Raw genomic sequence first — 17,995 nt, forward strand, 5'->3', positions numbered from 1 at the left:
TCTTTCTGAACACCTGAGATCAGCTAAAACCGAATAAATACACCTAAACATAGTTATACATCTGAGTAAATTATTTTCTGCTAACCTCTTCATAGGTCTTCTCTCTGTTAGTATCATATTTTCACTCTTAATATGTTCATTTTACCAGAGTTCACAGGGATACTCTGTAACCCTGAGTGTTTGCATTTTTGAGTGTTTGCACTCTTTAATAGTGCTAAAAAGCTGAATCCATGGGTAACGAAAAAGACAAGTTATAATTTTTGACCCAGCACAGGGTTTAAAATGCTATTATTTGTAATAGCTTATCAATAAAGCAAGTTTAAAACCTCTTTTAACATTTTTTTAATTTAAATTTCTAGTGGATTGCAGAGACATTATAAGAATGAGGAACTGCAAAGTGATCATGAAAAGTAAGAGGAAATGAACAACATTCAAATACGACTAGAGATGGCTATTAAAGGAACAAAGCTTGTCACTGACGAGGTGTTGGTTTCATACATATGTATGTGCATACAAATGCATAACTATTTAAAGTCAACACACATGCGAACATGCTAAAACACTGAAGCTGTGCGAATACATATTTAAAAGCAAACTTCAATATTTCAGTAGATGAGGGTTGAAAGTTTGGCAAAGTGCTGTATAAAGCACCAAAACACAAACAACAACAACACTAATGATAATAGTTAATAGAAGGTAAGAATACACCACTCTTATTCTGCAAAAAGAGGATAGTAAAGCAAGATCTGAAGCAGTCACAATTGTTGTAATGAAGACTGAGGGATTACTCATTAGATTTTAATTTGTAGGTTGAAGCCTAAACTTGTTGCTGTTACTTTACTATGACTTTTATTTTTACTACCTACCTATAATACAATGAATACAAACATAACAGTATTGCACAAACGTAATTACAGAAATTTTTGTTAAACCACACATGTGCTCTTTATCTGAAATAGTAATAATAATTATGTCAAGAGGACTCGCCCTAATTAAAAACAACAGCTTGATAGAAAAGAAAAAGCAGACAGAAATCAGAGCTATACCGCAGGGAGACAGAAAATGGGGGAGGTGTGAAAATATGAATTTGAAAGAGCGAGTTGAGACGAGAACAGGAAGAAAGAAAAAAACTGTCTAGGAAATGACAATACAAAGGCAGAAGTGCAAATGCTTGCTGCTAAAAAAGTCACAGAGCGAGAGAGCAACTCAAATGTGCAATCAGGGATGACAGTAGGTTCTACAGACACGATTCATTTTGAAGTGAAGAAATATTGTTAAAAAACAAGTGAAACGCTGGATATTGACCAAAGCTGAAATATGGGGTGAGTCATTTTCTTACATTAGTTATATTAATAAATTTTTTTAAACTGAGGAAAGAAACATATGTTCATTCCAATTTTGAATGACTCGTGTAAGAATGTGTAAAACAACACCGACTCTCATAGTGCTCTCTATATTTTACCGAAAAGATATTTAGTTCTGACTACGTTTCCAGTTGTCTGCAAGTGTCTGAAGCTTATAACAGGTGCTTCAATTATTATAGTTATTGCGCATAGACTAAACATGTATCTGCATTTCCTTTTTTATGATAATGTTATTTAATCCAAGAAAGCATTCTGGGGAACCAAAACCTTTTGAGAACTTGGTGCATATGACAGGTGAAATACAGTCCATATTAGGCATTGTACTGATCACAGGAAGTGGTTAAAACATGAAAACCTTTGTGACAGGAAGTAAAGCTTTCCCACAGGCTACAGACATTGCACGTAGCAGACTGAAAACAAGTCAGTGTCATAATGACTTGTAGAGAGATGTAGTCTTTTTATTATTTCATTAATTTTTGCATACGAACATTCAAACCACACAGGATAAATACATAAAGGTATAAATGTATAATTGTTTTAATGAAATAATCATCAAAAATACAAACACATATTTGCCCCATTACTTTACAGTGTACAAATTTAGGGTTCTGAACCTCTGTAAAGCTATGAAGCATTACTTACTTTTCAAATGTGCTAAACAGATTGACTAACTAGAGGAATTAATTTGATTTTATATGCAAAACTTGAACAGTTTAGAAATAGAAAAGAAAGTCCACCCTGTATGTATTTTATAGAACTTGAAAAGTTCTATGTGTCAGGACATAATAAATAAAAAGTATATAAAAGAATATGATTATTTTTTAAAAAAGGTCTTTGCTAGGTTCTAAAATAATTTTAATATAATCTGGATGTGGAGTTATATAGGTCATAACACACAATTATAACATATTTATTTAACAAAACCCAAATTTAGTGTGTTTGTGCTTATATAGTATGTTTGGGATTTGCCAAATATTGCATGGTTCAGTTCCCAAATAGCCAAACTCTAGTGTGGTCTGTCTGGAAAACATTGTTCCAGAAAGCTTGTGGTTTATTCCGATAAAACTTTGCAAATATTAAATGTTCTTTAGCAAGAAGAAACTGTCTCCTGGCAGCTCTTCCAAACAAGCAACAATGGTCTTTTTCAGCCTTTTTATGGATAGAAACAGTGAAGAGTGACAGGAAAGCAGCGGGAGAGACAGAGGAAGAAATGAGGCAAAGGGCCGCAGGTTGTGTTAAAACCCGCACCGGCCGCTCCCAGCCATACGGCATGTGGTCACCTGCTCATCCCAGTGAGCTAAACCAGCACCCAGTCGGTCTATGCTTCAAGCTTGGGTCCTCTACCAGGAATCCTGGGAGCTTGAGGGTCCTCAAAAGTATCTTTGCTGTTCCTAGGACTGTGGTCTTGTGGACAGAGATCTCAGATGTCATTCCTGGGATCTGCTGGAGCCACTTGCCCAGTTTGGGGGTCAGTACCCCGAGGCACCATTGCTGCCTTCACCTTCACATCACCTCATGCTCCTCTCCTAGCCCTTGGTATTTCTTGAGCTTATCGTGTTCCTTATTCCCAATGTTGCCATCTTCTTCTGTTTGTCCACTAAGTCAGGGCTGACTTGGCATAGATGTTTCTGTATACTGTTCCAGCCACTTGATTATAGCGTTCCATGTATCCCCTGCCTGCTAGCATCTTACACCTTTCTGTTACGTGCTGGATCCCAGCCTCTATTGATCGTGTGACTTAGACTTCTCTGCATTTAATCATACTTGTTATTAATATCTGGCTCTCTTCTACAGCATGTCATTTGTACTGTCTTCTTTCTCTCACCCAAAATGGTCACAGTATATGGCCACCCCTCCCTTAGCCTGGCTCTAAAGGAGGTTTATTTTTGTTGAAAGGGAGTCTTTCCTTCTCACGGTCACCAAAGTGCTTGCTCATTGGGGGTCACATGATTGTTAGGTTTTTATCTGTATGCACTATGCACTATTGTAGGGTCTAACTTACAATATAAAGCACCTTGAGGTGACTGCTGTTGTGATTTGATGCTGTATAAATAAAATTGAATTCAAGTCAATTGAACTGAATTGTGCTTAAAGTTTGTTCCCATACTGACATAATTCGTGCCTCTGTGGTGTCTTTTAGTCATTGTCCTGTCATTGGTAAGATTTTTCAATAACAGGTGCCTATCCTTCCATTGTGTCTTTCCATTCTTTGTTGTTTCATTCAGAATAATGGTTCTAATACTTACTACTACTCGGCATCCTTTCTTCCACTTAGCGTACAATCTGAGGATGCTGGACTGGTGATACCCTCTAAGCATGATGAGGAGCATTATTGTCTTGACTCAGTGGATTTTATCTCATCCTTTATTTAGTGGAGCTTATTATCTCAACAGGGCACTGATGTTGCATATACCTACAAACATTTGTGAAAGAATGGGTTGGTCTAAGGGGCTCAGTGAATTCCAACATGGTACTGTTCAGAGCACTATGTTGGAGTACCAAGCAGAGTTGAGATTCTGAGGCCACAAAAGTGTAAGCCTTCTGCCACCTGGCTACTTCTAGAAATTCTGTACATAAAAATTATTAACAGAATTGGTGAAAAGGGGTAGCCCTGGCAAAGACACGCACCAGGAATGAGTCTGTCAATGTCTGTTGGCAATGCAGACATTGCTCCTGCAACAGTTGTACAGAGACTGAATGGCAACGCCTGAAGCACCCCCCAGTAGGACACTCCAAAGGACACAGTCGAATGCCTTCTCCAAGTTCCCCATACACATGTAGATGAATTGGACACACTCAAATATTCTTCCAAGGATAAAGAGCTAGTCCAGTGTTCCATGAACAGGATCTGCATTGTTTGTCAGTTAGGTTTGACTAATGGACAAACTCTTTTTCAGCAACCTGGCATACATCTTCTCAGGGAGGCTCGTATTCATAAAAAAGCATTTTGTAAATTATTTATCATAACCTTGGTTTTACTTGGCCTATTAACACAATTTAAAAACTAACCTATAGTTTATACACACTCTTAAAACAAATAAAAAAAGAAATAGACTCCACATGGCTGCATATTACTGCTATGTCATCTTAAATCAGTCATGTGATTTGGACACGCTCATCAACTCCAGGGGATTAATGACCTCAGTGACCTTGTTTTCAGTGATGGGAAAGTTGTCTCCCTCATCCCTAGAGTCTGCTTTCTCTACAGAAGTCGAGAAGGAGGTATTCTTTCCGCTACCCGATTATATCCTCTGTTTTTGCTTCAGCTACCGCCCGAGACATGTTCTGCTTGGCATGCTAGTACCCATCAGCTGCCTCAAAAGTTCCAAAGGTTAACTAAACCTGATAGGACTCCTCATCTCTGGTGTCCACTAGGGATGGGTACCGGTATCCGGTGCCATTATGACATAAACGGTAGTAACCAGACCGAAAAGCAGCGCACATTTCGGTGCTTTATTTCGGTGCTTTATTTCGGTGCTTTTTTTTCCCTGAGATGTCATACACTTTGGATTCCAGCCAATCATTTTACCTTTGCAAGCGCAGTAGGTACGTATGTTCTTTTGTTCTTTTAGAGCAGAGCTACAGATTAAAAACGCCCAAGGCGAAGCGGTCAAAAGTCTGGCTGTACTTCACAGCAAAAGATGCAAACTCAACAGCCTGCAACAAGTGCTTTAAGGTGATAATAAGGTGATGCAAATGAGGTAACACCTCGAATCTGATGAAAAACCTGGCGACGCATAGCATTTTTTTAAAAGCCGTATTTGATAGCTTGCTGCGAGACCTCACATCGAGCACATCTACTGCGGGTGGGTTGCCTGTTATCGGTCCCGGAGTTAGCAACAACCCCCAAAAACCCGAAGAGGAGAGTCCTGGCCCCTAGCCCTGCCAGTGTAGCAGAAATGATGACGGATGATGATGGCAGCAGCAGCCGTTCTTCTCTGGGTCAGTAGCTTAATGTTGTTCGTGTGTAATTTACGTTGAGTAGGCTAACCACGTTATTAACATTAATGCATAAGGTGAACTAGCAAACACCGTCGTAGTTACATGCGGCTGTCTTCTTGTTTGATGGCAGATACTCCCTTCACCCTGGCCAAAAAGGCTAAAATGACCAAAGAAAAAGTGGAAAACAGCTAAACATGAGAGGTTTTTGGACAAAGTTGTGTTTTTTCCATTGTATTAAGCACTGCTTCCAGCCAAGAGTGATACCATATATGCCCTATAGCTGCAGAAAAGGCTAACATTGTTATCTTTTTACAAAAAAACAGCTAACATGAGAGGTTTTTGGACAAGTTTGTGTTCTCTCATTCTTTAAGCACCGTTTGAGCACCGTTTAAGCACGGGCACCGTTTCAAAAGTACTGGTTTGGTACTGGTATCGGATAAAACCTAAACGACACCCATCCCTAGTGTCTACCATCTGGTTCATCTGGTTACTGCCATAACAGGGGCCAACCACCTTGCAGCTGCCTCAGCAGTCTAGGTGCAGATTCTTTCTCCAGCCACAGAATGCTGTTGTATTTCTGCCGGAGGTGAGAGTTGAAGATCTCCTGGATCAGGGGCCAGCACACCCTCACTGTACGTTTAGGTGTGGCACATGTGTCAGGCATCCTCTTGCCACCTGATTTAATTAGCCACCAGGTGAATGGTAAATGGCCTGCATTTGTATAGCGCTTTTCTAGTCCCTAAGGACCCCAAAGCGCTTTACACTACATTCAGTCATCCACCCATTCACACACACATTCACACACTGGTGATGGCAAGCTACATTGTAGCCACAGCTGCCCTGGGGCGCACTGACAGAGGCGAGGCTGCCGGACACAGGCGCCACCGGGCCCTCTGACCACCAGTAGGCAAACATGGGGTTAGTATCTTGCCCAAGGATATTTGGCATGCAGCCAGGAGGCAGCCTGGGATCGAACCACCAACCTTCTCATTAGTGGCTGACCTGCTCTGCCACCTGAGCTACAGCCACCCATAAGGTGGTTGACAGCTCAGCTTCTCTCTTCATCCAAGTGTCCAGATCAAAGGTCGTAGATCAGATGATATGATTACAATATTGATCGCTGATCTGTGACCTAGGATGTCCTGGTGCCACTTACACTTATGGATACCCTTAACATGGTGTTGGTCATGGACAAACTGTGGTTTGCACAAAACTCCAATGATGAAACACTACTCAGGTTCAGATCAGGCAGATAGTAGTTCCTTGAAGTACTCAATGACCATAAGAAGGCTGGGTACTCTGAACTGTTGCTTGGCGTGTAACTCCCTCCACCATGGGTTACACGAGTCCAGTCATAAAATTTCCTCATTAATAAATTTAACTCTTAGTGGAATTACAAACAAATTGGAAGCGATTGGGAACAACAGCAATTTAGCCATGAAGTGGTAGGCTGCATAAAGTCATAGTGAGGGATCTCAAACTTTCTGCGATTTCATCGCTACACACCTCCGAACTTCATGTGACCTTCAGATTAGCTCAAGAATAGTGTGTTTCATTTAATGGGTTCATTTAATGCTTCATTTACTGGGTTTCCTTGGTAGAGCAACTGCATTCAAGCCTTACATCACCAAGCGTAATGCAGAGCATTGGATGCATCACCAACACTCTATAGATGTCGAAACACGTTCTGTGGAGTGACAAATCATGCTTTTCCATCAGCAATCCAATGGATGAGTCGGGGTTTGGCAGTTGCCAGGACAGTAATACTTGTCTGACTGCATTGTGCCAAGTGTAAAGTTTGGTGCAGGGGTATTATGATGTGGCCTTGCTTTTCTGGAGCTCAGCCTGGGCTTCTAGCTCCAGTGAAAGGAACTCTTAAAACTTCAGCATTCCAAGATATCCATAAAGACATTGATGAGCAAGTTTGGTGTGGAAGAACATGACTGGCCTGCACCTGAGCCCTACCTCAACCCAACTGAACACAAATGCACTTCTGAAAGAATTATCAAAATTTCCTGTAAACTCACTCCTAAATCTTATGGAAAGCCTTCCCGGAAGAGTTTGTGTTATAGAAGAATGTTCATGTTTCTTTTATCTGTACACTTACACCATTGTAGTATTTTGTTCTTGCACTGCATCTGGTCATCTTTTTTTTCCTAATCATTCCCTCAAACAGTGAGTCCAGTATCTGTCAGGTGAGGGCAACAGTCATGCTGTATGATGACAACAGCAAGCGCTGGGTGCCAGCAGGATCTGACAGTACATCTATAAGCCGTGTCCAGATCTATCACAACCCTTCAGCAAACACCTTCAGAGTAGTGGGACGCAAACTGCAGGCTGACCAGCAGGTACAAGAAAAGCATACACACGAAACCAGACAATTGCCTTCTCATGTTCTGATTGGACAGACACTAACACACACACACACACAGACACACATATATATATCACCCTGGGATTTTGCAAGTTCAGGGTGATCAATTTATTCACAAATACACTCTTCAAAAATCATACAATGTGATTACAGCATTTTTCTTTTCAGATTCTGTCTCTCACAGTGGAATGTGTATGTGTGTGTATGTGTGTGCATGTATGTATGTATATACACTTTGAGACACACAGTGTATTCTGTTCACCTTGCACAGACTTAATAATTAACAGATGAATACCCACAACATGTATTGGTTTATTCCATGCATATTTCAATCTACTGTGGACCAAGCATCAGCAATATGATCTCACATATAATTATATATTTAAACAAATTTACTTCTGGCCTGACTAACTTTATATTTAATTTACATTTACTATCCTTCGCTTCCTGTTTTCATCAGGTGGTGATCAATTGTCCCATTATCAAAGGAATGAAGTATAATCAAGCCACACCAAATTTCCATCAGTGGCGTGATCACAAGCAGGTGTGGGGGCTAAATTTTGGCAGTAAAGAAGATGCTACTCTGTTTGCCAACACCATGACGCATGCTTTAGATACTGTCAGTGCCCCGGCAGTTGCAGGTAACCACACCAGTGCAAGAAGACATGTTAGATCCAGATCGTGCAGTATTCCTGTCTGTCAGATTTGGTGAAGACTGAGGACCCTTAATGCAGACTCTTAGACAGGCAGGTTCCAGTGAATATAATCCTTTATTGAAGGTAAACCAAAAGCCATAAGAACACACGGAAATGCCTGGAAAACCCTGGGAGCTAGGAAACAAAGATGTAACACAAGGAACAGGATGCACAGTAAACAAGAAACAGGTTGATGCGAAAAAAAAGCTATGGGGAGATGAAGGCCAGAAACACACAAGGTAATTAGGGAAGATGGGAAACATTAGGGAACATAGCTATTACTGATAAGAAAAACGGGAAGAGCAAAACAGTAACTGGTACAAAAGGCACATGGGAAAAGGCTAAAACAAGGAGCATAGCAATGTCTTTATATTCTGACAATAATCTGTAAGTGTGGTATGGTGGTGGGGTGGGGATAATATGTGAGTGACACAGAGTGGAAAAAAGATATAAGAGATATAAGTATGTAAAAAAAAGTGTGTTGCTAATCTCTCTAAGATTAGAAATCACAAAATCAAAACAAATAGTACAACATGAATTGCATAAAGAAATGTATTAGGCACACTGAAAACTAATAAGCCTAAAAACCAGTGTACTGTCCTATAAATAAATGTTAGTTAATACAATTATTTTTGATTATTAGGCATTTATTCCAACTACTTTTTGGAGTTGGACTATAACTCTGTTTAGATACTTATACAGAAAAACATTTCTATGCCTGAATTAAAACAATTCTTCAAAAAAGTGAGATAAAATTTCTTCAAACCATTGTAAAAGATTCCCTGCCAGTTATCAAAAGGGCTCAATAGCATTTTTTAATTGTTATTAGCCACCAAGTGGCATTTGAGACTCAATGTGGTAACTCAGTTCACACTGTCAGTAAATACAAATAACTGAATTTGCATGAATGTGTTATCATCTCGTTGGCTTTGAGAGCCCTAATATAAGCATACATGCATATTTTATATTATCTTTGTAATATATTAATTTTAAATAATTTTAATGCTTTTTCTTAGGCCCAGTTCAGAACGGCCCCACTGCACAGCAGCTGGAACAACAGAGAAGGTACAGTTCATTCTTAATTATACTAAGGCTAATATCTATTTTATGTCATTGGTTTTTAGGTTTTGTTTCTGCTTTTAATTAACATTTTCAGCAGTTATTACAGACTAATAAAGACTACAATGCAAATGCAGAGATATGTTGTTTACAGCAGATAGTCCACATATCTATTTTCTCCTTGATACAAGTCATGAGTTCATCAGTCTGCAGGCACTAGTATACTCTGCACTGGTTGCTTGCTCTGCAAAGTCACTTCTATTTATGCTCACCATTAAGACGTAAATAGCAGCTGCATTATTTTCCTGAACAACAGTTTTCTCTGCTTAGACAATACCACCACATCAGCGCTGATACAGAAAGCAAAGTCATTGCCAAGTATTTTTCAATAAAGTCTCATGTTATCAAAATGTTTCCACTCCCTCTGTAGAACTTATGAAACTCTGACCTTCTGATATATCACTAGAATTGCAGAATAAACTAACATGGCTGTACACTTGACTGTCAAAACCTAGCTGTGGCGGCAGCAGTGCAATGCACCAGGTTACAGAAGCTGAGGCTACGTCCACACTAATGCGTTTTCGTTTGAAAACGCATCATTTTCTCTCCGTTTTGGCCTCCCGTCCACACTGAGATGGCATTTTCCCCAAGGAAAAATGCCATCTTTTTGAAAACGCTCTCGAAAACGCATACATTTCAAAATGGAGCTGTCCCATCGCAGTGTGGACACTTGAAAACGAAGACTTGACGGATGTTGGTCATATGATGCATGTTGTTGGATTAGTTGAAGGGCTTAAAGCATCAAGGGAGGGTTAATGAGGAATATGAGTGAAGTTTGTAGGCGGCTGCTGGTGGCTGCAAGCACATCATCTCTCAGATCTCCAGCTAAGCACGTTTCCAGGGAGGGAGCAGGGGAAAGAGGGCAGTCTGGCCGCGCGCTAATTATCCCACTGCAAGCGAGCTAGTTGGAACACAAGTGCACAGTCAGCAGGCACTAATTAGGGTTTCTCTTATGTGGATGTGACATTATTTTTGGAGCACACAGCCTAAAAGCAAAGATGTTTACACCTTGCTTATCTCACCCACCTCCTAGACCTCTTCTGGAGGACACCAAAGTGTTTCCCAGCCAGCCAAAAGTAATGATCTCATGGCTGGCTTGTATGTTCTGGGTTTGCCCTGGCGTCTTCTTCTAGTTTGGCATGCCCAAAATACCTCAGCTAGGAAGCACCTTGTAGGTGTCCTTGTTACATTCTTGAACCACCTCAACTGGTTCCTTTCATGATGGGGGAGTAGCAACTCTACCTTGTGCCCTTGCTGAATGACTGAGCTCCTCAATCTATCTTGAATGCTTCTGCAGTGGTCCTATGGACAGACTACGCTTTTTCTGCTGATAAAGACCTCCCCCCAAACTACACCAAAGTGATGAGTTAGATGACAAAAATAAAATGTCCTTTTTTCCACTATCTACAATGAAAAGTATAAAATATGAGAAATATGAGAAAATAAACTACAAAATTGCTTTTATTAAAGTAAAGAAAATCACAAAGTTACATGAGAAATTTAACAAGGTAAATCAAACCTGCAACTCAACGGGGGAAAAACAAACAAACAAAAAAAAACATACTGCAAGGGAGGACACAACTTTGAGGGATAACATGACAAAGAACAAATGGAGAAAATACATACCCACCAGGGAAAACAGCTGGATGGAATTAGACTAATGAGACAGGGGCAAACAAAACTAAACACAGCACAAGACACAAGGGACTATCAAAATAAAATAGGAAGTAATACACTGAGACCCAGGACTAAGACATGAACTTAAGGGGAAATAAACAAACATGGAGACATGACTGACTGGGGTGACAGAAAGGGAACACAAAAACAATGATAACTGAAGAAAACATAACCAAATGAGGAAGAGAGACTAGAAACAAAGGAAATATAACATGGTGAAAAAAGAAACTAGAATCATGAACCAGAAATATAGATACTACGCTATCTATAAATATAAAACATAAACAGAAGACTGTAGAGCTCAAACACAAAACGCATCTTTACCTAGAATGCACCTAAAGACCTATAGATTAGGAGAGCAAAACTATAATACAAAGATAATAAAAAATGAGTCAAACCCAAAAATCTTTTTTTTAAAAAACCATAGCACTTGGACTGATGGAAAGGAGAGTTTCTTTGGTCCAGCCCACTTAACATTAAGTGGTTTGTATGTAGCCCACAACGTAAAAATGAATTTGACCCCCCTGGTCTACATATTGTAGCTGTTTGCTGTAAATAAGGGCAATGTCACAAACAACTGTTCTGTGGCACACTCTCCTTGTGCTGTGGCTGGTCCTTCACTCACCCATAGAGAAAACTGAAACTATAACGCCTGAAACCAGGTGTTAAACAAATGAAAATTGTCTTCTGTAACCACCACATCACTTTCATGCTTTTATATATTTTGGGGCTTCTAAAATTTGTGGTGAACTCTGCTGTCACTGCCTTACCATGATCCACTTTTCAAACAGTCAGCCAGTTAGTCACACCAATCCATAGTGTTTTTGGAAGACTGCACAAGAGTTGTTTGCGTATGTTGAAAACCCCTCTCCATAGGTTTGGCATAGGCAAAAAGGTACGCAAATGGACACATTCACTGTATCGTAAATTAAACATAAAAGAAAGTTCAGACACACTCCAGGCAAAGCTTATTTGAAAATCAAAGAATAGGGTCATCAAATGCTGAGGCACATATTGCACAGAAGTCGGCAACTTTCTGCATAGTAATCACTATAGACCTTCATGTGACTTTCAGATTAGCTCATGAACAGTGCATAGAAAGCTTCATTTAATTGGTTTCTTTGGCCAATCAGCTGCATCCAAGCCTTACATCACCAAGCGTAATGCAGAACATTGGATGCATCACACCACCACTTCACTCTAGGGAAATGGAAACAATATCAAAAGTGACCCACCATTGACAATTTGGGCTTCTCCATCTAGTAATCTGGTGAGTGAGTCTGGGTTTGGCAGTTGGCAGGAGAATGGTACTTGTCTGACAGCACTGTGCCAAGGATAAATATTTGGTGGTGGATGGATTATGATGTGGCAACCTTTTTTCAGGAGTAGGCCCTGGCTTCTTACTTCCACTGAAAGGAACTCTTAATGCTTCCGACATGTCAGACATTTTGGACTATATCATGCTCTCAGCTTTGTAGGAACAGTTTGGAGATGCCCCCTTTCTGTTGCAACATGACGCACCAGTGCACAAAGCAAGGTCTATAAAGACATTAATGAGCAAGTTTGGTGTGGTAGAACATGACTGGCCTATACAGAGCAACAATCTTAACCCAACAGAACACTTTTGAGATGAGTTAGAGCAGAGACTGTGAGCCAAGCCCCCTCATCAAAGATCAGTGATGAGGGGGTACCCCAGCTGGGTAGCTTGAGGAGCCCCTCTGTAAGAAGGCCAGATACTCTAACCTGCTGCTCGACACGTAAGCACAGCCAACAGTCAGGACCTGTATCGTTTACTCGAGAGTTGGTTCTGTACTACTCCATCAGATCTGCTTAACTCTATGTTTCTTGACTGTAGTTTAAAACCACAAACTCTTGGGACCAATCTGGACTCTTTGCATCTCAGATTTAATCAAAGGGGAATTTTATAGTATATAATTTCCTGGATTCTCTTTCATACTCCCTTACCACTTGAAAAGTGTTCCTCCCATCCATGTCCATAACAAACAACTACAATTGAAAAGCGGTGGTTGCTTTCAACACCAGCTATGAGGAACTGATATTGTAGTTCTCAGGCACTTCAACTGCAACTTACACCTTGCCTCAGTTGACCTTAATAGGTCACATGATAGGGTGGGTCTCACAGAGGTTTCACCCTTGTCCCCTTCTGATGGTAATGGCCTATGCCTTTTTTGACTCACATGATCTGTATTAGGTCAACATCCACCTCCAGAGGGGACACCACTACTTGTTAAATACCTGGAATTCTTTTGTTTGTCTTTTGTTTCTGGAACCCTGGGATGGGAGGTGAAGCATACTCAGAAACTTAAAGAAATCAAGTTCCTTTCTTTTTCTAACCTCTTAAAACTACCACGATTTGCACGACTATGAACCTCCACACACAATATAAAGGATGGATTTTCAATGAAATATAAACACATGTATTATACCTGTTGAGGTTTTTATACAAACAGCAGCACTTAGCTCTAATTTATCTGTCTATCTTCGTCTAGACTCGAACGTCAGAAGCAGGAACAGCAAGAGAAAGAACGTCTGGAGCGAGAACACCAGGCCACTGTATCAGCACCTCCTGCCCCTCCTGCCCCTCCTGCCCCACCAGCTACTTCACCTGCCCCACCAGCACCCCCACCACCTCCAGGTCCACCCCCACCTCCTTCTGGGGGATGCCCACCTGCACCTCCACCACCTCCATCTGGAGGTATGGTTCCACCTGCACCTCCACCCCCACCGGTTGCAGGAGGCAGTGGAGGAGGTGGAGGTGGCAGTGGAAATGATCTGGCTGCAGCTCTAGCAGGAGCCAAATTGCGCAAAACAGTAAAGGTATGAGCAAATACATATATGCATATACATATACGGGGTGGCTGTAGCTCAGGAGGTAGAACAGGTCACCTATTGATTGGAAGTTCAGTGGTTTGAGCCATGGCTCCTCCAGTCTGCATGCCAAGTATCCTTGTGCACGATACTAACCCAAAGTTGCTCTCCCATGCGTCCATTGGAGTGTGTTGTTGTATAGAGCACTTTGAGTACTCCGGGAGAGTAGAAAAGTGCTATATCAGTCCATTTATGTATTTGTGTTCTCTAAAACCCTGATGCACACACACATTTTACTATTTGTATTTAGTTTTATGTTTTTCAAAAGGATCTATTCATTGGACCAAACGGCTTTAAACACAGTGATGTGCATTTTTTTGTGTTAAGGATGAGGGAGGTTCAGCAGCCCCAGCCCCGAAACCACAGTCCTCATCTGGTGGAAGTGGAGGAGGTGATCTAATGGGAGAAATGAGTGCCATCCTTGCAAGAAGGCAAGTCATAATCGAGAGATATACATCTTAGAAATACTTGTGATAGTCTGATATGGAGGATCTCATTGTTTGTATTGTAATGGATTTCTTTTTTTAATAGGCGAAAAGCTGCTGATAAGCCAGCTGTAAAAAAGGAAGAATCTCACAATGTAAGCCCCATGCTCTCAAGAAGACCCATAAGATTTTTTTATGGGTCTGTAGTATTTGTAGATTTAATAAGATTTAAATATTGAATTATAACTGTAATTATCTTTATACGTAACTACAGGAGGATTCTGAGTCCTCTGTATCGAAATCCTCAGGTGTAGCGGGTGAGTAATCACAGCTGTGTATATAAAGAAAGATAAATGCCTCTCTTTACACTACAGCCAGCATTGTACATAGACTTTTTGTGAAAGAAACAAAAACATTTAATTTGAGGATATTAACATGAAATGCAATAATAAATACAACAATTCCCCACCAGAAATCAATCAATCCAAGGAAAAATCTGCCACCATGCCAAGGTAAGAGACTGGTTCAGACTTTCACTTTACAACTGATCCATACATTATATACTAAACAACAACCTATTTTGAGCCATCCACAGCAATTCAGCAATCAACAACTTTCCTAAAACATCTGTGTTCTTTGCAACAGAGCCAAATCCTTAACCACCAATCAAAAAGACTCAAGCCCAAGTTCAAACTCTGCCACTACTCCAGTGTCCAGGTACTAGTCTCCCCCCTGACTCTGCCTACTACATAGGTTCTCTTCTAAGATGATATGCATTCAATGAAGATCTATTCCAATCTGAAAGAGATACTTCTTTGTTTGTTGGTGTGTGCTGCATTTCTATTTTCTACTTTGTCTTACTGTCATAAGATTAACTATCAACTGCTTTTATTGTTTCTGCCTGAAACAAAGTGTGTTGCTTCCCCTGGCTAGCTCATGTTTGAGATGAAGATAATGCTTTGTTTTTAACCACATGTTCCCACAGATAACCAGCAGAGCTGTGAGCATGACTGTACAAATAGCTTACTCTGTTGTAATCGCAAAACTGCAAACATTAAGTGAAAGGCACACCAGAGAGCTACACCCAGCCATAGTTTTATGAACTCATTAATATTTGTCAATGCAAATAATTAGTCTGCTTGTCTATGCACTTATTTAACTTAGATATTAAAACTTACTTTATTATTTTAATATATGTATTATACAGGCATTAAAATTGTTTGTACTTTAATGCAAAGTGACACAAAAGCATATAGAACTTTTATACAACTTTCATATTTGCTGAATATTAACAACAAACATGTCAATTTTTTAAAATCTGTATTATTTTAGGCAAAAGGGATCTTAGCTGACTGCCTGTTACAAGAACAGGCTTGGCCAGCACAGACACCTGATGTCTGACAGAACAATTCATTTCAATTGTATAGCACCATATCACAACAACAGTTGCCTCAAGCATGCCATCTGCATCATCCCCACATAATAATAATAATAATAATAATAATAATATAAAAATGTGATATTTTAATAATTAATTTAAAATATTAATATTTTCAGTGTGGTGGCCTCAAACTTGCTTCCATTTAGTTTTAGAGATTTCCACATAAAATTCCAAATTATTAGTGATTATTTGGTTCTGCTTTGAAAAACACATTGAGTGTGACATGCTGCCACTATCCTGCTCAACTGATTCAGTGAGTGTTCCACTTTCTGTAGCATAGCACTCCAAACTAATTTAAAAGAAAGAAACATTATTGGAACATGTAGATGAAGATAAAAGTAAGTGTTTGGCCTAAAATATGACCTCTTTGATTGTGTTTGCTTCAGTGTAATAAAGTATCTTTCTTTTGTAGGATGAAGGTGGTGAAGAAGAACTCAGATGGTACAGGAAATGATAGTGATATGGAAAAATTTAAACAGGTTTGTTCCTCCATCTTTATATAAATACACACCAATATCCTACAACTCCTTAGTAAATAGTATAACTTTCTGTGATGACATAAATCTATTTTAGTTCCTTTAAAACAAGAGAAGCTATTCAGTATGTAAAATATGTGTTCTAAGCCTCTGCTTGTTTTTCCCAGGACTTGCATTATAAAGCCATTTCATCTAAAGAACCTTAAATCATAGTTGCAAAGCTTCTAACATTGTTTCCAGATTTGTACTATTGTACACATAACGTTTTAAGGCTCTTTATTAAAACAAAATGTACTTCTTTTATGCAAAACGTCATACTCTGTCTGCATTTTAAGGAAATCCTTGAAGAAATAAAAAAGGAACTCTACAAAGTAAAGGAAGAAATTATCACAGGTGAGTTCTAACGTATATACTATCCATATGTCAGATGAACCTAGAGGAACTATGTCAGAGGAACCTAGGGCATACATGTAGAAACTACTCATATACAGTATGTTGTGATCTTGTGTTATACCAGAATATTGCTCTGTTTTTCTAGCTCTGATGCAGGAGCTACAAAGGTCACAGCTCAAGGATGAAGACTGAAGAACTGATCAAAAGGGGAAAAAATGGATGCTTATCTTGCAGTGCTCACAGTGTTTTACTTGGCGAAATTATTTTATTTTACATTGTTTAATTTGTTTTCATGCAATGGACTTTAAGGTCTGATCAGTCCTAAGACTATGAACATGAACACATTTTCAAATAAAATATTATTATCATTATTTTTCCCCGATGTCTTGCTTAGTTATGGAAATCAGAATGGAAATCCAATTATTTTCTAGGAGTTGTAAATTTTAGTGTTTCATGTAATATTCATCAACAGACATATGAATGACATGCCCAGGCATTTTTATCAGTGGCAGGTAACAGTAATCTGCTCAGACAGGTTGTTGACACTTTTACCATCAAACAATTTCAAGTTATTGCAAAATTAGTCGTGCACACTACTGGTTTTGTAGCTAAAAGGATATACATTTCAGCACATGCTAACTTACATTCTTGAAAATGGGTTAGAAATTTGACTTTTTAATAGAATAGAATAGAATAGAATAGAATAGAATAGAATAGAATAGAATAGAATAGAACTTTGGGGAGTTCCATTCCAGGAAATTCCAGCAGCTGTTGTTGAATGTCTAAAATTACACAACATTGCGCAAGTGAAGTTATTTACATGTATGTACATTTCAGGGTATACCAGGAAAAACTCCATATGAGAACTATATGAGAACTCCACGTAGAACTATGAGACCTTTCAGATGTGAAAACATTATTTTTGATATTCTTCCATTGTCATCTGATAAAGTACTCTTTAAAAGTACTCAAAAATAAAGCTTATCTTGTTAAAAAATAATAAAAATTGTGACAAGCAAGCAAATTTTGTGTATGATTTTTCATTAAAACTGGGTAAAAACGGAATTTATAATGTTTTTAATATAATGTAGGTCACATACACTTGATTAAAAAAAAATAGAAGTTAATAAAAATTTAAAAAGCTAGGTGGCATTTTATAATATCTACACACTATTAAGCATTAAAGAAGTATTAGTTAAA

The 17,995-nt window shown here is 39.2% G+C and overlaps 1 protein-coding gene across 1 annotated transcript; it reads left to right on the forward strand.

Annotated features, from left to right (window-relative positions):
• Positions 1-1,145: 1,145 nt before the first annotated feature.
• Positions 1,146-17,814, forward strand: LOC102293384 (vasodilator-stimulated phosphoprotein). Its single transcript, XM_005949852.2, has 13 exons — positions 1,146-1,322; positions 7,483-7,654; positions 8,141-8,321; positions 9,392-9,440; positions 13,682-14,009; positions 14,388-14,491; positions 14,592-14,640; positions 14,760-14,802; positions 14,958-14,997; positions 15,131-15,202; positions 16,339-16,405; positions 16,738-16,795; positions 16,941-17,814. The coding sequence occupies exons 1-13, from the start codon at positions 1,318-1,320 to the stop codon at positions 16,985-16,987; spliced, it is 1,215 nt and encodes a 404-aa protein (XP_005949914.1). The 5' UTR covers positions 1,146-1,317; the 3' UTR covers positions 16,988-17,814.
• The last annotated feature ends 181 nt before the right edge of the window (positions 17,815-17,995 follow it).

The sequence above is a fragment of the Haplochromis burtoni genome, unplaced genomic scaffold (assembly GCF_018398535.1).
Source record: "Haplochromis burtoni strain Fernald_Lab_line unplaced genomic scaffold, NCSU_Asbu1 Contig_715, whole genome shotgun sequence".
NCBI lineage: Eukaryota > Metazoa > Chordata > Actinopteri > Cichliformes > Cichlidae > Haplochromis > Haplochromis burtoni.